This window comes from Xenopus tropicalis, chromosome 8 (assembly GCF_000004195.4).
Source record: "Xenopus tropicalis strain Nigerian chromosome 8, UCB_Xtro_10.0, whole genome shotgun sequence".
Taxonomy (NCBI): Eukaryota; Metazoa; Chordata; class Amphibia; order Anura; family Pipidae; genus Xenopus; species Xenopus tropicalis.
Window position 1 is genome coordinate 99697784 of NC_030684.2, and position 23034 is coordinate 99720817.

General features: G+C 40.2%; 1 protein-coding gene across 5 annotated transcripts in view; it reads right to left on the reverse strand.

Annotated features, from left to right (window-relative positions):
- Positions 1–23034, reverse strand: part of akt1 (v-akt murine thymoma viral oncogene homolog 1) — an 87007-nt gene that overhangs the window by 32270 nt on the left and 31703 nt on the right. For all 5 annotated transcript variants that reach the window (XM_031890768.1, XM_002940717.5, XM_004917190.4 and 2 more), the window contains exon 3: positions 1757–1885. In XM_031890768.1, the coding sequence (XP_031746628.1) occupies positions 1757–1885 (129 nt within the window). The remainder of the gene's footprint in view (positions 1–1756; positions 1886–23034) is intronic.

Here is a 23034-nt window from a genome sequence, read left to right on the forward strand (position 1 = left end):
TCTGTACCAAGTATTCTTTAAAATGATGCATTAATATTTAAGGCAAACTAAACTGAACATTAAACCTACAAACACGTAGTATGCAGTTTGTCCTTAAGAGCACTGGGGGGAGCCAAACTGAGAGCCTACAATCCAAGAGATTATATGAAGAATTCCTTGAATTTATTCTGACATTTTGCTTACATTTCAGCTGGTCTTGGCGGGCTGTAAGAAGCAATTCTATTTGACATGCGGTTACATTTCACAACAGCACAGTTTCCTAGACTCTAGATATCACAGCCAAAAAGTTATACTGGGGAATAGGGATGTAGGTATTTTGGATAAGTCTGACATCCCACAGCACACAGAATAACTGTGGGGATAAACAAAAGTAGGAAATGTAGCAATGGATCTGCTAGGGAAAGAATAGGAGGAAAGCCAAGGAGGAAGGAGGCTGTATCTTCAGCACAGGCATTAACCCAATGGCAGTGCTTAGGAAGTGCACTGCATTGTTTCCCTATCTCCACTCATTGTGGGAATTGGCATTGGAATGGTTACTAAGGATCACGCGGAGCCATATGAGCCATGAGGGAGAGAAAATTCAAGCAAGGGGGTGCAACTTTTGTCCATTTATTTCTTTAAAAGGTGGAAGGAAACAAGTGTTACTGACAAAGACTAAATGTTCAAGATACATGGGCTTCTGATGAAGTGACATGTTGTCACGAAACACGTCAAGCTAGACTCTATGTTATGCTTTTAATATGGAAACAATAAAGAATGATTTTTAACTGGAAAAGACACAGTGCTCCGTTCTACCTTTCTTCTATTGTTTCCCTATCTCCACTCATTGTGGGAATTGGCATTGGAATGGTTACTAAGGATCACGCGGAGCCATATGAGCCATGAGGGAGAGAAAATTCAAGCAAGGGGGTGCAACTTTTGTCCATTTATTTCTTTAAAAGGTGGAAGGAAACAAGTGTTACTGACAAAGACTAAATGTTCAAGATACATGTAATGAGGGGATGTTCAACTTCAGGTTGCTTTTCTTCAAACTCCCAGCATTCCATAGGTTGTTAGGTATGTATGAAGTTGAAGTTCAGCATCTGGAAGGCTGCAGTTTCCCAAACTTGAAATTTAAGATGCAAGAAATATCCTGAACTTTTTTTTAAAATCATAAGTCTACTGTTTATGTAGTTGCCAAAACTATAAATAAGAGGCGCAATCAAATGAACTCCCACCACCTTCTTGCAGCCTCATCCTAGCACAACTACTCACAACCCCCCACTGTCAACACCTCTTGGCACCTTCTGCCTGCCTTACCCCTAATTCAACTAGTTATCTCGCAGCATGGTAGCCCAATTACTCACTTCCCAAAACTATCTGCCAGCCTAACCATATCCCAACTAGTCACCTCCCAGCACCGTCTGCCTGATTAATAGTAGCCCCATTTCTCTCTTCCCAGTACCATCTGCCAGTCTTACCATATCCCAACTAGTCACCTTCCACCTACCTAACAATAGCCCAATTACCTCCACTTGCCAGCCTAACATTACCCCAACTAGTCACATCCCAGCACCGTCTGCCGGGCTAACAATAGCTCAGCTAGTTACCTCCTAGCACTTCCTCTATTTCAATTCTATCTGTAGTTTCTTTATGCCTCAGATGTTACCAGTTGTGACATATGTTTTCTCTAGAATTAAATAACACCATAACGCAAACTGCAGTTGACCCCTAGAAGCAGTTGGCTCCTGTAATACTGAAACACAGGAATACTTACTGGCTACAGAGAAATTATTTAAAGGAGTTTCCAACTGGTCAACATCCTGTGGACGCTCTTTGTACCCAATGAAAGTACCGTCAGTTTTGAGGAGGAAGTAGCGGGGACGCCAGGTCTTGATGTATTCACCTGTACGGCAGACAGAGCAATGCCTGAGTTATAAGTGACCTTGAAAGAACATTATTTGAATAACATGACAAAGTAATTTGTTCACCAACAAAATTATAAATTATCTACTGTGAGACATTACAATCGGAAGGATAATGCACCCCAGCATTTACTTCAGGCTCTTTCCGATCTCTTGGGACAAAGATTTGCTTAAAAACTGCAGGTAATAAAGTCTTGCCTGTTTTTATACTTACCAACTCAACATGTCAGTGGTTCTAAGGATTAAACAAACATTTTACTACGGGAAAGATTTAATAAAGTCTAAGAAACTACCAAGGCTAAATGCTAGGCACAAAACTCAGCATAGAACTGTGCCAACCCCAGTCCTGTGCATACATGTACTTTTCTATACTTGTGGCACAGGCCAGTATATGCCCGCTTCTGTATTTCTACCTTGGGGCAGGAGGTAATGCAAGGTTTTCAACTGTCCATTGCACCTATAGGTACTTTTAAGTGCAGAAACTGAATTGTGCACAAATGGCATTATTGGCAACATATATTCTGGTGCATCCACCTCAACAACTACATCACATGCAGCAGATATACCAAACAAGTGCAAGTTTTTTTTGCCTGTATTGCAAATCTAGATAAACAAAGGAAAGTTCCTTATCCACAAATCTATCAATACTGAATATGATGATTCTAGAACAGTGATCCCCAACCAGTGACTTATGAGCATCATGTTGCTCACCGCCCCCTTTGATGTTGCTCCCAGTGGCCTAAAAGGTGGTGCCCATTACTGAATTTCTGGCTTGAAGGCAAGTTTTGGAGGCATAAATACCACGTGTACTGCTAAACAGAGCCTCTAGTAGTCTGCCAGTCCACATAGGGCTACTAATTAACAATCTGAGTCCTTATTGTCACCTACTAGGAAGGTGTTTGTGCTTGTGTTGCTCCCCAGCTTTTTTTTCATTGAAATGTTGCTCACAGGTAAAAAACGTTGGGGATTCCTGTTCTACAATATCACAATAGGGCTTATTTATAAATGATGTGCAGTGCAGAATGAGTCACACTGTGCACAAACTTGCCCTGCACATGTTTATATTTATAAAGCTATCCAAGACGGATATAGTTAATGTGCAAACATAACTGCAAATTTTTTATTAAGCTGTGATTGACCTTAACCGCTTTTAAACATGGCATAATCCCAAATTGTGATTATTTATGTGTACTCTCTGCATTCAAGTTATGCCACAACTTTGGTGGTGGAAAAAAATATTTGCTAAACAGTTTTCCAGTTCTCCCCTTCCCTAGAATATTGTTTTTTTTCACTGGCAGACATGCTTGGTCCCAGACCATTACTGAAGCATTCACTTTATATTCCTAACTAACAAATGGGGTGAGGGCATGGATCCATAGAATCCTAGTATGGCTGCTGTTTAGCAAACAACTACCCAGCTGCTTATTGGAGAGCAATGGGCTGGAGGTGACAGATTTCCCAACCCCCGTGGACCAAAAGTTCTGGAACAGCTGGGGGGCCGCATGCTTCACACCACTGAGATGCTAACAGACACAATTTTATGCAGGTGGTGGTTTGAGTATTACAGATTGAATGCTACTTGCTTCTGTTGCTTGGATTAATAAGAATCTAAAGATTTTCAAATAAATGTATTTAAATAGGTTTGCCATTCTAACGTGCCCCATCAATGAAAGTCATATCCAGAGATAAATAACACACTTTGGGCTTTGCAACATCTGATCCTTAAAAGCATAGCAAATGTAAGACTTTGAGCAGATGTCCAATGTATTATTTTTGCCGTTGTCATTTTTCACAGTGACATATGGAGAACTTTTTCATTTACATTTTGCAATGCAAGTACTTTGCACAACTATAGGCAATTTGCTAATCTGAGGAACAGATTTAATAGCCAAGCAACAATATTCTGCTGTGAGAGAAATGAATCACTACAGAAAAAAACCCAAACCCTATCATAATAGTAACAATGTTCCTTCTATGGATGATTACTCTTAATTAAAAAAAAAATGTTTCCATAGCCCATGGATTTCTCACCCCAATGTCACTGAGCAGCTCATGAATTTCAGTGGCCTCTAAAAGAGGAAATATTAGGTAACATACAGAAAGATTTGTTTGAAGAAAACATATACTAAAGAACATAGGAACAAAAAAACAAAAAAAAACTATTCTACATGAACTAATAAACCACATGCTTTGCTCGCCCCTTTAAAGAAACATTATTCATCGTGACATTGTAAGTAAGGCTTACAGATATAACTGAAGTACAGGACCAAACCTAGCAGTGGGCATCTCGTGGTAGACTGGCGGGGGGGATTTCATATCATCACTTAAGATCCCTATTCATTAAGGGAAGAAAATACCCTAAAGGCTTTGAGGAGAAAGGGCCTCACAATGAGCACGACGGAGATTACAGAGATGAAAACCTCCCAGAACAAGGCAGTCTTTGTTAGACTTGATCCTTTTTTCTAACGTCAGTTATCTTTCGGGATCCTTCCTGTTAGAGTATCACATTTACACAGTTTAGGTCTCCACTTTTCTGCCCGTTACAGTTTTCAGATTACGCTGCAAATAAATTCACACACAAAATAGATCCAAGCAAAACTGCCCTACAAATGGCACCAGCACCTTAGCAAAAAGTTTTCATGCTGCATCAGAAAGAAGAAGGTGAATTTACTAAAGTTTGTTGAAATGACAAACACACTTGCTGTGTTTGTTGTGGATGTGTATTGCATCTCAACAAGGGCAGATTCCCTTCTGCACACCAGAGGCAGAAACTATTTGCAGTACACAAAAACACACCCTTTTATGATTTGAGTATCACGTGGAAAGCTAAACGAATATATGTTTTTCGAGGGTACAGGGCTTGAGAGACGCTGCTGCCCTCTTGGCACACTAAAAAGTTAATCCTACCGAGAATTTAACAAGAATGCACCCCCCCCCCCCCAAACCAACAATGCCTTCGACAATCAGGAGCTGTCTGGCCCTGACAGAGTGCCTTACACAAAAAACAGCTGCCACTCTCTGGGAAGCGCACTGGGTAAGTGAAGTATAACGAGCAGCAAGCTCCTGCAGAACAAAAGAATATCCATCTTTATTTACCAACTGCTACTTGCTTGTTACAGCAGCACACTATTAGCGAACCCCCGCCACACCCTCGCAGTCTGACACTGTTGGAGGGCACTTTGCATGTTCAAAAACACCCAGGCTGATCTGAGAAATGGCACTAAAAACATAAACAGTGATTATACTGTATATGTACAGCAGCCATAAAGCAGCGAGTGTGGAACTTTTCCTCAGTTCATTAGGGAGATAGAAGGGCACTTTCAGTGCTTTCCTATTCTACGGGACAGTTCTGATCACAAAGCTGACTTCACTGAAGTTTTTGCAGATTATGCAGATACAATTTAGGCAGCCCTGTACACATGTATTGTTCCTTAGTGTCTGCCCCAGTGAAGCTTACAGTCTAAGGGCTCTGGTACACGGGGAGATTAGTCGCCCGCGGCAAAACTCCCTGCTCGCGGGCGACTAATCTCCCCGAGTTGCCTTCCCTCTGCCATCCCACCGGCGAACATGTAAGTCGCCGGCGGGATGGCAGACGCGGCGGCGCGATTTCGCGCAAATCGCCGAAAAAGACTCGCGAGTCTTTTTCGGCGATTTCCCGAAATCGCGCCGCCGCGTCTGCCATCCCGCCGGCGACTTACATGTTCGCCGGTGGGATGGCAGAGGGAAGGCAACTCGGGGAGATTAGTCGCCCGCGAGCAGGGAGTTTTGCCGCGGGCGACTAATCTCCCCGTGTACCAGAGCCCTAAAGGTGGCCATACAAATTAAGATCCGCTCACCTGGCAAGGTCGCCAAGCAAGCGGACCTTCTTCCGATATCCCCCACCTATGGGTGGGCGATATCGGGCAAATTCAGGCTAATTCGGTCGTTTGTCCCTGGGGCCAAACCATCGCATTAGAACACCTGTAATAGGCGCAATCGGTTTGGGGACTGCATCAACAAGCCAATGTGGTCCCTGATCCGATTAAATTTTTTAACCTGCCCGATTGATATCTGCCCGATTGATATCTGCCCGATTGATATCTGCCCGATTTCAGGCCAGATGTCGGTTGGGCAGACCTGACATTTGTGCCCCTACATGAGTCTATAAGCTGCCAAATCGGTCTAAGGGACCGATATCAGCAGCTACAATCGGCCCGTGTATGGCCACCTTAAGGTGCCTATCACATTCACACAACACACCAGGGTTCAGGAGCCAATTAACCTGCCTGTAGGCCACATTCAATTACAAAAAGAGTTGGGGAGTAAAACAAACATGAAAAAGTTCCTGAGGGTGCAAAATAAGGGCTGTAATTGGATATTTTGAAGCTCCTATGAGGAGCCTACAGAAGCCTCTGTTTGGCAGTACTGATTTTTATGCAACAAAACTTGCCTCCAAGCCTGGAATTCAAAAATAAGCATCTGCTTTGAGGCCAATGGGAGCAACAGCAAAGGGGTTGGCAAGCAACATGTTTCTCCCAAGCCACTGGTTGGGGATCACTGCTATAGTGTTGCAGACAGTACCCAGATCAAATCAAAGTTAGGATCTAATGTTGAACTAAAAAAAAAAAAAAACAGAACCCACTAACAACAAAATTCATAACAACAAAATCCAAACATAAGGAGAGATCAACATAGCAAAGCATTTCCTTGGTTCAGTTCATGGACATTGGTCAAGAACCATACTTAATTAGTGATGCCGTCTTCCCTAAAGGGGCTAAGTTTTTATCTGATGAGAAGCTGCACAATCAGATCAGCTTGGCTAGGACCAGGCAACTCAGAGATGTCACAAAATGGTTATGGTGGCCACGGTCTCACAGGCCTTGATAGTAATCTCCAGTAGCATAACTTCCCCAATGCCTAAAGTACAACACTTTCCCAATGGCTAAAGCTTCATTACTGGCTGCAATGATAAGTGTTGCATAGACGATTTTTGCTTATCTTGTGTTTTATGGAACAGAATGCTTCAACGTCTACTGATGTAGATGATTACAGCAGAACTAAACCATTGCTCAAAGGAAAGCACATCATCTTAGCTTCACTTCACTTCCTTTTCATAAGAACAAGAAGTGCATCAAGTATCTTACCATAAGTATGCAACACTTTTAAAATAATAGCAACATTGTTAAATATCAAACATTTCAAAAGTATTACACATCAAATTATAATTTAGTTACTTTAACCCCATCATTACAGATCTTAACTGTAGCACACAATTTTTACGTCAGTTATGGGCAATCTGCAGTCCTACAGGAACCTGTACATTACAGCTCACAGGCAGAACATTTGTAAGTGTTACAGTTTGATGTCCTCTCACAGGCTCCTGTGTGTGGCAGGTAAATCCTGTTTTAGCAACAAGAGATGGAGACTATATCTATAGTTATAATAAACCAAGAGCACAATATGAAACCTGAGATCGACCAAGACTGGCTCAGCACCTTTCTGCAGAATACACTGGCTTTCATGTTAAAACACCATGTGCACAATTGTTTCTATTCTAAAGCTCTGTTAGGAGTTAGTTACCAGTAGCTAAGGTGCAACATTCTCTAAACTGGGGCATAATGACACATGCCTGGTGCATGACACGGTTAAGGACTTTTTTGAGCAGCCCTGTTCATTGATAATAGCCAAGTGACAAAATCAACCTGTCTCTGGAACAGAGTTATGGGAAAGTATAATTTCTATATTCCTACGTATAAATGAAACCTTCCTTACATGCACATCAAAATAAGCAGAGTAGGATTTTAACTTAACTTTACTACCAGAAATAAGAAATGCTAAGTTCATATACACATTGATAATACCACAAAAATAAGGAACAAAGAGAACCTGGGTGTATCTTTCTTTGGTGAACCTTAATTTCTCAAAACTGCCCCAAAGTCTACTAAAAAAAATAATTTAAACATTCCATAAACCCAATAGGATTGTTTTACCTCTAATAATGATTAATTATATCTTAGGGATCAAATACAGGTATGGAACCTGGATCTCCATACCTTAATTCTGCCATAAAATCAACAGGATTGTTTGGCCCCCAATAAGGATTAATTATATCTTAGCTGGGATCAGGTACACAAAATGATTTCATTTTTCTCTTTAATAATAAAACAGTACATTGTACTTGATCCCAACTAAGATATAATTATTCCTTTTTGAAGACAACACAATCTTATTGGGTTTATTTAATATTTAAAGATTTTTTAGCAGACTTAAGGTATGGAAATCCAATTTATGGAAAGATCCCTTATCCAGAAAAACCTAGTTCCTGAGCTTTCTGGATAACAGATCTTATTACAGGTAAAAAGGAAATCATTTTTCAAGTGTTGCATGATTTGATTAAAATAAAAAGTCTATGGGAGATGACTGTCCCATATTTCGGAGCTGGTGTGTATGCCAGATGTTTCACTCCCTGCCCATGCGCTAGCCCAGGGCCACATAAGACTTGAAGTAAAAGAAGATCGCTTCTTGGTGCTCCAAAAAAAAATACCCCAATCTGGTACAGTTTTTAGCCAATAGAAGCACTGGGCATGGATATGGGCTATTGTATTCACTGGGGGGGATGCCTAACATTTGGCAACTCCAGTGATTTGAACTTATCTCTTTTAACATGCTCTCCTGAATTTTAGTTTTTTTACTTTTTTTTGGCTAACAACTATCTTGTCTCACCTGGCAGTTCTAAACAAAGTGAGGAGACCCCCTGATCTGTAGGCAAAACAGAAAGAATCTTGGGAAGGAAACAAAAAATTGCTTCAAACATTCTCATTTAGGTTCTGCAGTACAGCCAGAGCAACCACTCATCATATACCATATTGGCACTGATCTAATTCAAGCTATAGGTGGCCATGACTGTCAAGGTCTTTAGGCTACAATGTAGTGAAGTGTTGCTTGCACAGGCTACACCCTCTGCACCAATATCAGAAACTGCACAAATCCCTCTTCCATACATAATATAATCAGAGGCCTCCACACAGTCTAAGTCCAGTTCCTAAAATACTCCTTTTTTGAAAATTACTTAATCACTACGCACTATAAAAATAAAAAAACAAAAAACTAAGAAGTAATTTGTGGTAATTTGGGGCAATACCAGTACAAATTAGGGACAAAAACCCTGACACTTGTATTTCAAGCTCAGCTTTCCCCACAGTCATCAGAGAATTGGGAGCTGCAATAGCTGAAGCGTCAGAGGGGCAGCATCTTAATAAATATATATTTTATATGATTCCACCGGGTGTCTTTTCAACAACCATGGATAACTTTTACAAAATAAAATAATGATTTTAACTTAAAAATACAATTACAATAAAGTTACAGCAATAACAACAAACATCAAAAAAAAAATTGTTTATTTTGGAAATTTCATTTTATCTATTTTATTCCATGTTGAAAATTGAGACAAGTGCTTTATGTTTACGGGGGGGGGGGGGGGGGGGGGGGGGGGGAATCCAGATTGACCAACAAATGAGAGATTTTCCTATTATGGGATTTAGACAGCTTGGGAAAAAAATCTATGCAAATGTTTTTTCCAATACGCACACCAAGAGACAAGGACCTCTGGCTTGTTTGCCTATTCACAGTGGTGCAGAAGGGGGCCAGCCCTTTGTTATGTTTTTTTCCTGGACACTCTCTGGATGCGTTCTCAGCCTTTGCCTCCAGCATACAGCTGCGGACGCTTTGGCTGTGCCCTGAATCTCAATGAGCCAGCTTAGACTGCAGTCAAGGGTGCTTCCCAATGGGGAGGTCAAGCCTGAGTCAGCAGACTGTCTGCACCAGACTGGCGCTCCACAGCTTATCCCAGCTCTGTGCCTTTCACGGACCATATAAGGCAGTCCACTGTCACAACAAGCTAATTCAGTGCTAGGCAAATCCGCTCCCTGCTTTATTCTTACTCATTTTCCATGCAGCTGGATGGTAGTATATTACATTTCAAGCCCCTGCAGCAGCCTGCATGACAATGATTGACACTGCTGGCAACAGGTTAAGAAGAAACGCTTTAGCCTGAAGTAGTGCCCTGACTATTCTGCACTTGCACTGTTTCTCACGCTCAGACAAAGCTACAATATCCGGCACCTGCTTAATTATCATATCTTCTGAACAGGTTTTTTCTCTGCCTTAATGAGGCTGATGTTAAGAGCACAGAGTCCAATTTGTCAGAGGATGGACAATAGAAAAACCAGAGCCTTTGTATTCAGATAATAAAGATAGAAGAATACCAAATAAAATGTATCCAGTGGTTTTTCGTCTGCGTGCAAGAAAACAACAAAATAGGTTATCCATGAATTATTCATTATTGTAAACAGAAAAATATACTGTTTTCATTTCCAAGTGAAAGCAAAAAAAAACAAAAAAACCATCCTATATAAACAAACACACAGATATAGTGGTTTCATTACTAATAGCAGCCCACTTGCAGCTTGGGACACTTGAGAGCATCCAAAATGCTGAGGAAACTAATGTTATCAACATTTCATTCACATTCTGATTGCTGTAGCTTTACACTCATTATTACTAATATATGGCTGGTTCTAAAGGTGGCCATACACCAGCAGATCCGCTCGCTTGGCGATGTCGCCAAGCGAGCGGATCTTCCCCCGATATCCCCACCTACGGGTGGGGGCGATATCGGGGACCATTTAGGTAAAAAAAATAATAATCCGATCGTTTGGCCCTGGGGCCAGACGATCGGATTATGTGGGCGGCAATGGGGCAGTCGGATCGGGGACCGCATCAACGAGCCGATGCGGTCCCCGATCCGACCAGATTTTCTAACCTGGCCGATCGAGATCTGGCCAATTTCAGGCCAGATATCGGTCGGCCAGGCCGATCTGCTCTCCAGATACACGGGCCGATTAGCTGCCGAATCGGTCCAAGGGACCGATATCGGCAGCTATAGTCGGCCCGTGTATGGCCACCTTAAGATGTATTTAGAAATCTGCCTGTTTAAAGAGACATTAAAGGGGACGTTCACCTTAAAACCAAATTGTTCTGGATGGAGGCATTCTAAACTTTATAACTGGATATTCAGCTTTCATAATTTTTAGTGATTTCCATAATTTGTGTCTCTGGCAGATCCCTCACCCAAAAAGTGTATTCATTATTAGGGGGATGTCCTTCATGTTTATGTAATTTTTGTCTGCATCTCCAGGCCTCCTCCTGTTATCTGCCAGTCTCAATCTACTGAATGCCTAAAGGGTCAGTGAGCTTGGCAATCAATAGGTTTATATAGGTTAAATGCTATTCAAGAGTGCAGAACAACTAAAAAAAATCAAATAATTAAAAAACAAATAAACCAAACCTTTCTTAGAATACCAATATTTGCTTCACTGCATATATTAGATGAATTTCTCTTTTATTACTTAGATATGAATATTCAGTGTAGCATGGGAATAGCTGGTTAGATGTGATGCAGTTGTGCCGTTAATCCAGCCGCTTGGATAGGCTTCTGTGGGCTCTGCGCACAAGTTTCCCAGGCCATAAAAGCTTTATTGCACCAGGCCCGCCAAAACAGAGCCCTGCCCGTAACATTAATGCTGTGACATGGAGATGAAGTGTATTTAATGAAATGCACAGACTATGAGAAACCGATTTGAGAAAACCCCCTTGTTGACAAAAGCTTGTCCCCCGAAACGTTCATTTTTCATGGTCTCCTCATTAGGTTAAATAGATTCAGTCATTCCATTCGCTCTGCCCAGTTTCTTTGTTCCCTGTCTGCAGTCTAGCTCTTTACCGGCAAGGGTGTTTCAGGGCCTTTAACCCCCTCTTCCCAAGACCTATTTTGTGCAGATTTGTTCTGCATCTTTTTCTCATAAGCTGGGTCACAGCTCCCACACTTTATACAATCCCAGCGCTCAGCTGCAACAAAAAAATATGCTGATGAATGGCCACCCTGTGTGATTGGCAAGTTGTGCAATGCAGTTGTGACAAAGTGACTCAAGTTATTACTCCTCCAACAATAAGAGCATCCAGAACAGAGTGACAAATGCTTCCATCTAGAAATATCAATATTCTGCAACAGAGCATTTGGGCACTTAGACAATCTAACTGGATATACAAGGGTCAGCAGCCACTAGCCAGATGCTCCCAAAATATAATTTCTATTATAAAAAAGAATCAAAGCATATCAGGTTTTTTCTGTGAATGGACACCCAGTAAATATTTTCCACTGTAGTTCTTGTGATAAAGGGTGATAGGGTGATGTGGAATCATATTTTGAAACCATAATTTTGCTGAAAATCTGCTGCTGCTGCTGCTGTAAAGAAAAGTAAAAATGCAAGAAACCATAGATCAGCAACATGTGGCGGCCCCAGGATGGTCCTGCTTTAAAAGAAACATAAACCATTGCCATATTTAAAGGGAATATATATACCCTTCAACACTGGAGGTCTCTATAAAAATATGTATCACATATCACATTCCACATGTAAAACTGTTACATGAAACAATGTTAAAAACATCCTTTTCTGGTTGTATAATCCCATATACAAAGACTGCTACTTTAAGTACTAAAGTCCGCCTTTAATCTAGTAAGAGCCACTGTGCTCACACTCAAATCAAAAATATGCAACATCAAAAGCATCAGCCAATAAATGAACGGTACTGGATCTTTACTCCTATGCTTTTTCCTGATATACTGGGGATCAGGTCAGGTGATCAGTAACACACAAAACAACACAATATTGTGGCTCAGTGGAACAGATATCAAAGGGCAATATTTACAGATATGTATAAACCTGTTCAATAAGATTTGTTAAAAAGTCACTTATAATGACATACATTATGGGGGCCAGTTACTAATGCTCAGATTTTTTTTGTTGTTTTCTGATTTGGGTTTTGTAGTGCTAAAAGTCACAGAAAAAAAGTCATGACTTTTTCAAAATTTACTGTGCCGCAAAACAGCTAAAAATCCAACTATTCGCTGGCTAAAACTTGCAGAGATCATGTAGAAGTCAATGGCAGCTGTCGCTTTCCTGGAGGATCCTTCTTTGCTACAAAACTTTAAAGTTTTTCAGATTTGGATTTCTGACGCTGGTTTTTTTGCAACTTTTCTGTGACTTTTTCCTGCACAAACTTTTTCCGTTCCGACTTTTTAGTAAATAACAGTCAGACATTCATGGAAATTAGTTAGTTCAAATTTTTAAAAAGTAAAAAATGAGAAATGTTAGAGCTTTAGTAAATCAGGTACAGCTCCCTTTAAAAGTGTTAAAAGTGCTTTCACGACCACTTATATTAAGTAGGTTTTTTAGCAGAAATATCAGGTTTTACAACCCAGCTCCCTGTGCTGGCATTCTGCAACAGTAGGCAGGTACTTAATCTGGGTGGGAGCCTCGCCACAATGTATCTCTGCCCACTGACATTCTCTTGAAGTGCTGGGCTATGCTGCTTCCCCATCCCAGTACTGATAATTCTGCCACCTACCCTGTAACTCTGCATTGTGCCCTGCTGGCAATATGAAAATTAAGTAATACGGTTTTTAGGTTGGATGAGGGTAACCAATATGATCAAAATTGCAGGGGCTTGCAGAGTTATATCAGAGGTGTATTTGGCTTGGGATGCTGCTCTATCACTCCAGAACACGGAAAGAGAACAGCAGCAATATGCAGAGAGGTTCTGATTGATACGATTCATACATAGTAAATCTACACCACCAGGTACAGGGAGCCATGATAGAAAAACCAAAAGTGTTCCCTTCTTTATATTGCCACCCTCACTTACCAACAGATAAATTCTATTCACAAATTTGATAATCAGAGTAGAGCAACAAATATGATATCCCCAAAGCCATTAAATATGGTCACATTAAAATAGCTAAAAAATTAACTGACCACCCAACAGCCTGTTGCCACCTGAAGCACTGTAGGCACAGAAGAACAGATATTGCCATTCAAAATTGCATCTGACTGAATCGTACATAAATGTTTCACATTACAAATTGAAAAGCTGCAGAAAAGAAAAATGATTTGGTGTTAGAGAACCGTAGCTTATTAAATTACCATATACATATCAGTAAACATTGCCCTTTTATATCTTTTCCCTTGAGCCAATGTTTAGGAATGGGCTGTGTGCTCCCTTAGAGATCAGCTGACAGGAAATAATGCAGGGTTTGTGTGCCCCATGTACCCGAGGAGAAAACTTTAGTACTTGGATTTTTTTTTTCCATGGGATTATCCAGTGGCACATATTAGAAAATGTGTTTTCCATGAAAATGCTTTATTTATATGAAAGTGAAATAATGGCTGGTTTATGGGATATACATGATATATATTAACAAAGCTGGTTAGGTTATAGTTTTCCTTTAAGGTCCCCCCATCACTAAGAATGTTTTTACCCCTGTTATTGTGCTTTTTTGCTTATTGTAAAATGTAAAGCAGAAATATTTACATTTTGGTCCTTTTAATTTGACTTTTCCAAACAATAAGCATTGGCAAAGCGGTTTTATCTATGAAATAATGTGTAGTAATTTCCCACAATAACAGAGATAAGCAGAGTCAGGGCTTTTAACATTGTTATGTTTGTTTTGATAATGGCCTGAGCCAACCAGCCGGCTCCCTCATTCTGTAAGTCTGTCTGTTCACACACCATTCTATTTAATAGGTCACACCGAGATATAAAGAGCACCTCACAGGAGAATTTCTCTTCTTCCTGCCAGGAAGTATATTGCTTGTCTTTCCATACTACATGAAATATATTATATTTTATACACACACACATACATACATGCGTGTCCTGCAATCATATTCCCAACAAGACACAACAAAGGTGCCCCTTCAGCCCTCAGACCTGCTCTGTGTTGCTTCTGGCTAATGTAGTATCCTGGGAATTGTAGTTTAGATACATCTGCAGAGCCAAGATTGCAGTCTAGTAGTTGCATATCAAGTAAAAGTTCTTTGCTTTTTCACCTGCATATTTGGAATACCTACCAACTTCAAAATGTCACCTCTCTTCCTCAGCAGCAAAACCTGCCTTCAATAAGAATTATACATGCGTTTTGCCAAGAGAGAGGAAAGAGCAGCCAGCTGTGTAACTCTGTAACTGCATTCACTGATTCAATTCAATAGAGGAAGGGAAGGAAAAAATGTCAAATTGTTTCAAATAGTACAGGACGGATGTAGTTACTCATCTGAAAATTATGCGACAGTCATACAACTGGACTGTGTGAAGTAAAGAGACACTCCTGGAAAATGGAAGGGAAAGTGTCACTGGGAAGCTATGGTTTGCCTTAAAGGATACGTTGAAATAAAAATTATTCAACGGGTTATTTCTATACCGTTCTTTTTTTCAGTTACACCACAGTTAATAAAAGCTTTGGTATGCTCAGTCATTAATATGTTGTCTTAACAATGGCCAGTCTATTTTGACTATTGGGGCCTAAAGCTACCTATACATTTTAAGACCTGCTTATTTCGCGAGATCACCAAACAAGGAGATTTTACCCCAATTTGGCCACTAACAAGGTATGACGAATTGAGATGATCCAATCATTTGGTCCCTAAGTCTACCATCAGACAGCTGCTGGCTCATCCAGAGGGGGCCAAGTTGGCATTTTATTGGCCAGTGTATGCCCAGCTTTAGATAATATATAATATGGTGATCTGCATACAGTATCTCTGCAAAAAGACTCTACAGCAGCAGTTCTCAACCTGTGGGTCGGGACCCCTTTGGGGGTTGAACAACCCTTTTCACAGGGGCCGCCTAAGACCATCGTAAAACACATATTTCCGATGGTCTTAGGAATAATTTTATGGTTGGGGGTCACCACAACATGAGGAACTGTATTAAAGAGTTGCGGCATTAGCAAGGTTGAGAACCACTGCTCTACAGGTATTTTCAAAGGCAAATAGCATGATTTCTACAAATGATGCAGGATTTTCAAAGTTATAAAAATGCAAAAACACATATGTGGTTGGTTGCAATGAATCACTTGACCTGATCAAACCATGTACTTTTCATTACATAATGCAGTCAGAATTAGAGCAACAGTATCACAAGAGTCATGGTGAGAACAATTACCCTTTTGCTTAACACAGGGACTGCAAGGTTTACACTTAGTTTACTGTAACCTAGACAGGCCTTATTATATTTATACAAAAGAGTGGCAGTTAACTTCAAAAGGTATATCTTTAACCCTTTAAATGCCAACGACGTACGGCGTACGGCGTGGCATTAAAAGGCTTTATCTGCCAACGACGTGCGCCGTACGTCGTTTGGCAGATAAACATACTCTCTGCAGAAGCGGCATGTGTCGCTTCCGCAGAGAGCTTTAAAGCATGACAGCCCCCTGGGCAACGAGCCAGGGGGGCTGTCAGGCTGGCCCTGCAACGCGATCGTTGCAGGGCCTCCCCCCCAAGCAGCAGACGCATCGCATCGCGTCTGCTGCTTACTGCCGGCTTCCTGCTTCCTCCCTAGCCGCCGCCCACGCGAGTTCACGCGAGATGGAGGGCAGAACTGCAGGACCAGGCAAACTTGAAGACAGGTAAGGGTGATTTTTTTTGCATTTATACACACTTACACACACTTACATACACTTACATACATGTACACACACATACAGCACACAATTTTACAGGTTTTTGGGGGTTTTTTTTTTTGCACACTTATATACACTTATATGCACTCATATACACTCATATACACACTTACACACTGTCACACAACTTTTACACATGCACACACATGTATACACAAACACTTTTTTTTTTTTAATTTTTCAATTTTTTTTTACCACTTTGTTTTTAGTTTCTTTTCCTTAAAAACTGTTTATTATGACAGTGTGACTATTGGATAAGATATTCTGACCACTAATTACGCTGTTGTGTGACTTATTTTGTTGTTTCACTAATTTGCACAATTTTTGTGGTTTTATTGCATTTTTATCCCTGTATTAGTATTCCTGATCTGTTTTTAGCATAGCTTTGCCATGTGTAACTTTGGTGTAGAAAAATAACTTTATCTATTTTGAATTCCTCAGAATGTGTACGTTCTAAAAATATATGGTTTCTGGGTTTTTCTGTATAGTTAGGGGGGGTTACAGCACATAATACGCTGACAGGGGGCTCTGTGTGCAAAAGCTGAGTTGGCAGGCTAGAAATCCATATGCGCTATTTTCATTTTGTGGTCAGTACACACCACAGACTTTGGTATATCTATGCATATTGGGCATCAAACTGTTCAGTAGGCCTCTGGTGTTTCTATTTGGGGTGATTTTCCTTTGTACGCAAGAAATTGTGTGAGATAAATGTGGCAAATCGCAACATTTTTAGGCGATTTTCTGAAATGTCATAAAAACCACTAAATTTAGGAAAGCTTTGCGGCTTGGTACTTTGGTGTAGAAAGGACTCTTTACCCATGTTGGATTTGTCAGAATGTGTACTTTCCAAAAATATATGGTTTTCTGGGTTTTTCTGTATAGTTTGGGGGTGTTACAGCACATAATACGCTGACAGGGGGCTCTGTATGCAAAAGCTGAGTTGGCAGGCTAGAAATCCATATACGCTATTTTCATTTTGGGGTCAGTACACACCACAGACTTTGGTATATCTATGCATATTGGGCATCAAACTGTTCAGTAGACCTCTGGTGTTCCTATTGGGGGTGATTTGCCATTGTACGCAAGATATTGTGTGAGATAAATGCAGCAAACTGCAACATTTTTAGGCAATTTTCTGAAATATCATAAAAATCGGCAAACTTAGGAAAGCTTTGCGGCTTGGTACTTTGGAGTAAAAGGAAATGTGTACCCATTATAGATTCGAGGGAATGTGTACTTTCCAAAAATATATGGCTTTCTGGGGTGAGCGTACTTTTTTGTAGCATTATCCCACATAAAGGATGTAAATGTGTTTATTTTCTGAAATGACGCATCATATGGGGGTATGTTCCCATTGGGGCCCCTACATGCCACATATTTAGGTAAACCTATACATATTGGTCATCAAACTGTTCAGTGGACCCCTGGCGTTCAAATTTAGGGTGTTTTATCTTGGTACCTAATGCTATGTGGGAGATAAGGTTCTGGAAACTGGAAGCTATGAAGGGATTTTTGGAAATTTCATCAAAATTGCTAACTTTCTAAATGCTTTGTGGCTTGGTACTTTGGAGTAGAAAGACACGGGTACCCATTTTAGATTCGGTGAAATGTGTACTTTCCAAAAATATATGACTTTCTGGGGTGAGTGTACTTTTTACTAGCTTTATCCCACATATAATGATGTAAATGTGTTGATTTTGCAGGAGCTGAAATGACAGAAATGATAGATCATATGGGGGTATGTTCCCATTGGGGCCCCTACATGCCACATACTTAGCTAAACCTATACATATTGGGCATCAAACTGTTCAGTGGACCCCTGGCATTCATATTTAGGGTGTTTTATTTGGTTACTTTATGACCTGTATGAGATAAGATACTATAGACTCGAAGCTTTGAAGCAATTTTTTTAAAACTTCACAAATTTTGATAAAAACCTATAACTTTAGGAAAGCTTTGCGACTTGGTAGTTTGGAGTAGACAGACAATTGTGCCTACTCTGGATTCCCCAGAATCTGTTCTTTCCAGAAATGTGTAATTTTCTGGTATAAACCTTCTGTTAGTGGAAGTTTTGGCCTTGAAATCTAAAGTATGCAGCTTTGTGAAGCAGTGCTTTGGAAATTTGGTAGTGTACTGCTGGGAGTTTTTGACCTATACAAGTGAGAATTCTCCATAAAACTATATATATTTGGTATTGGCACATTCAGGAGACATGGGACTTTCCAAATCAGTTGTATTTTTGTGCATAAAATAATTTTTGTTTCTGGTATGTGTGTTTATATTATGAAAAATATGATTTTTTTTTAATTTTTAGACATTTGGAAGCCTATATCTTGTTACAGAATTGGAATTACACCAAAATTCTACCATATTTTGAAAGCTTAGTTTGTCCTGAAAAAAACAATATATTGTTTTCCTGGGTAAACTAAAAGTCCCCCCGAGGAAAGGCCCCTAAAGTGAAACAGTGCAAAATGTTCAAATACTGTCTGGCAATACAAGTTCCGCTTTAACCAAAACGGCTGGCAGTAAAAGGGTTAAAAGGTTTATACTATTTATTTTAAATACATGCATAAAAATCAATAAATCTGGATATTGAGTGTAAGAGAATTTCAAGACTCTAAGGGGGGAATTCACAAAAGTGGAGATAGCCCTTTTTTGGAGTAAAAGTGGTGGAAAAACTGGTGGAAAACACTTTCTCCAGATTCACAAACAGAAATCCGCCTAAATTCCGACTTAACCGCTACTTTTCCGTTTTTGGTGAAAGAAAGACAGTTTACAGACACTTTTGTGAATTTGTCGTTTAAACGGCATTTATATGACGTTTTACCGACATTTTTCCCGACATTTTCAAAATGGAGTAAAGCTCAGTGTAACTCTGTCAGACCAATTCTAAGCTCTTCTGTTTTGTTTTGTTTCCCCCAGTCTCCATTTCACAACTAAGGTAGGAGCCCCATTGGGGGATCGTTAACATATTAATGGGGATTAGCAGCCTATTGTTAGGGGACAAGTTTCTGTCTAACCCTAGAACAATGGGTGCAAAAGCCTCATTAACATTTTATAAACAAGTAAAACACTGATTAAAAAAAAGTTTAATTTATATCTTCTATATAAAAAGTTTTCACCTCACATTTGCATTGTTAGGGCTCTGGCACACGGGGAGATTAGTCGCCCGTGACAAAACTCCCTGTTCGCGGGCGACTAATCTCCCAGAGTTGCCTTCCCCTGCCATCCCACCGGCGACTTACATTTTCCCCGTGTGCCAGAGCCCTTATGCTAGTTTTAGCTTAATCAGTGAGGCAATAATAACATTTTGTGTGAATATATTGTAAACATTTTTATTAAAAGAAAAAGTAAAGCCTCCCAGTCAAATTTTTAGTTTAGCAGCAGTGCCCCCTCTTTAATCACTTCACTGACATTTGCCCCAACATATCTGTGCCCCCATAGCATGTCCAGAACTACAGAGCTGCCTGACAGCATTGGTCCCCACCTGTTCCCAGCAGCCATCTTGGTGGCACATCCACACTGGCATATTGGGGTACAAAGTTGGACTGGCCCAACAGGGCACTTGATAAAAACCCAGTGGGCCCTAGTCCTGTTGGACCTCTATTCACCGGGCATGTTGGTGTGTGGGCCGGATTGCTGCTGCCCAGTAATGAGTAGGGGTGAGAGAAGACGGTATTTAGACCCTTAAATCTTGTTACAGAAGTGGAATTACACAGAAATATAGAAAACATTAGAAAGCCCAGCTTGTCCTGAAAAAATGATGTATAGTTTCCCTGGGCAAACTAAAATTACCCCTCAGGAAAATGCCCCAAAGTGAAATGGCAAATGGCACATGAAATGCAAAATCCTGCTGGTAAAATTCGTACCCCAAGGCTCCTGTAGCTGTGGGACCGGGTGTGATGGCACCGACAGATTTATTAACAGCTAGAGGCAAATTCATAAAAAAAAATGTCGGGAAAATGACAAAATCTGAAAACTGTCTGTTTAAAAGACAAATTCACAAAAGTGGAGATAGATGTTTGTTGTGAATTAGGTGGAAAATCCGACAAATCTATCTCCACTTTTATTTTGTCGGAATATCACCACTTTTGTGAATTCCCCCCTAAGAATTTAAAGGGATAAGTAAAACAGCTCACTATGATGTCAGTATCCCTTTAGGGCAGAATGTGCAGTTTTCTATAAGCATTCATGTTTCATGGGTTAATTTGCTAAAATAAAATAAATGCCAGACTTTTTCAAGGTCAACATGGCTTCCGCAAGTCCCAGACAGCAACACAACCAAATGAAAAGGCAAAACACCTGTTCTCTCTTCACATCCCATTTAAATGCCTGGAACAAATACACAATCATTACAAAAGCCGTCAAAAAGAAACAATCTGTGCTTCATACATCTGAGATACCGTTATTTAATATCAATTCAGGTTTAATAAAAAAATAGTGACAACTGCAGGAGATGCCATTTATTTGGAAGCATCATCCTCTCACTTAGCAGGCATTTAAAGCAGATGGAACTAAAAATTTCACACAAAACTATAGAGACATAAAACAGGAAAGCAAGGTAATCATATTCAACCATTTAAGGCATTTATTACTGAAACATATAAACCTTGCTTATTCCCCCCCCCCCCCCTTTTTTTTAAAGGTATTTTCCACCTGAGCATCACTTCTAAACTAATTTGCATGCAGGTATGGGACCTGTTATCCAGAATATTCAGGACCAGATAAGGGGTCCTTCTGTATTTCAGATTCCCATACTTCAGGTGTACATAAAAAAAATAATTTAAACCTTAATTTCACCCAAAATTATCGTTTATATCTTAGCTCTGATCAAGTACAAGGTACGGTTTTATTATTACAGGAGAAAAGGAAATCATTTATAAAAATTTGAATAATTTGTAGGAGATGTCTTCTCCGTAATTTGGAGCTTTCTGAATACCAGATTTCCAGATAATATATCCCATACCTGTATTATGCAAGGGCTAAAAGAAAAAAGCCCCCCCCCCCAATTTAACTTGTGTGGCAGCAAAAATAACCAATGATTGCTATAGCAGCACCATTGCTTTATCCATCAGTAGGAGATCTAGAAAAGACCATGCATCCAGTTTCAATAATCCAGAGCAGATTGTCTTTTATATTGGTGCAAACCAAATTAACAAATGTATACTATCTGATGAATGGAAATAAAAAAAAATTGAAAAAAAACTTTTAGCAGCCACCATCCTGAAACATATTTGGTGTCTGGTTTCTAGTTCTACTCCCAGGGGATACCCAAGCACTGCCTCCCTAGCCACTCAAAAGGATTGCAGGCATGTGGCACATCAGCTGTTGGTAAGCTAAAACTGGCCATACTAGCAACTTGAAGTGGTTTACTACTATAACCAATTACACCAAAGTTTGCCTTCTCTCTGCCTCTCACATTAACATTCTAATTACAGAAACCAGTTGTTAAAGATGGTTTGGGACATTCAGCCGTGAAGTACACAATTAGCCCCCAGCCTGCCCCTCCTGCTGTATTCTGTCAACATACAAATCAAGTCTGCACCCATGGATGGCTTAGATGGCTTAGTTGGCCAAACGCAAACAATTTTTACAAAAAAGAGAATGGTCAAAATGCTTGTTCAGGGACCCCACACAGGGGCCAATGGAAACACAAGCTGCAATGATATTACTGGCTTTTTTCAGCCACATAAGCTAAGAGCTGAAAGTGATGCTTGCTGCAATGAAATTTACTTACAAATCAGCCTATAAAATAGTCTGGGGCAGCTGACTGCAATGGCCAAGGCTGACAGACCCCTGGCTCACCATATTGTTCCCTGGTAAGCAGGGCCGCCATCAGAAATCACGGGGCCCCTCACAACAAAATTTTCTGGGCCCCTCTCCCAATAAACCCTCCCATCAGTACAAAGGACACACAGACATGAGCACTAAAACCATAAATTAAACACTTTTGGCCAAAGCGTTATAGAGGTAGACTCTTTAAGCAGGTACCTAAGTTGCACTTAGTGTTAGAATTTTTCTGCATTTCAAATATACAAATATTTAAGCCCTTGGTCAAAAAAATAACCAGTCCTAATAAGGGTGATGGAACATGGAAATCTGTGTCAAGCTTATATCTGCACTACTAACTTTGATTAGTATGAATAAATAACACAACAACATCATAAATATTCAACTTTATTTTTATAAATATACAAAATGTGATAAGAACTTTGGTATGAAAATAAAGAAAGGCTTTTTATTAGTATAAATAGGAAAAATGTGCTAGGGGTTTGTGACTTAAGTAACCAGGAACCCCACCAACAAAAAAGTTTGAGCCTCGTGATAAACCATATTCTGGAAGGCCCCCCCTGCCTATAAATATACATTGGTGGCTAGGGCCCCCTGCCTATAAATATACATTGGTGGCCAGGGCCCCTACATCCTATAAACATTGGTGGCCAGGGCCCCCTGCCTATAAATATACATTGGTGGCCAGGGCCCCTACATCCTATAAATATACATTGGTGGCCAGGGCCCCTACATCCTATAAATAAACATTGGTGGCCAGGGCCCCTACATTCTATAAATAAA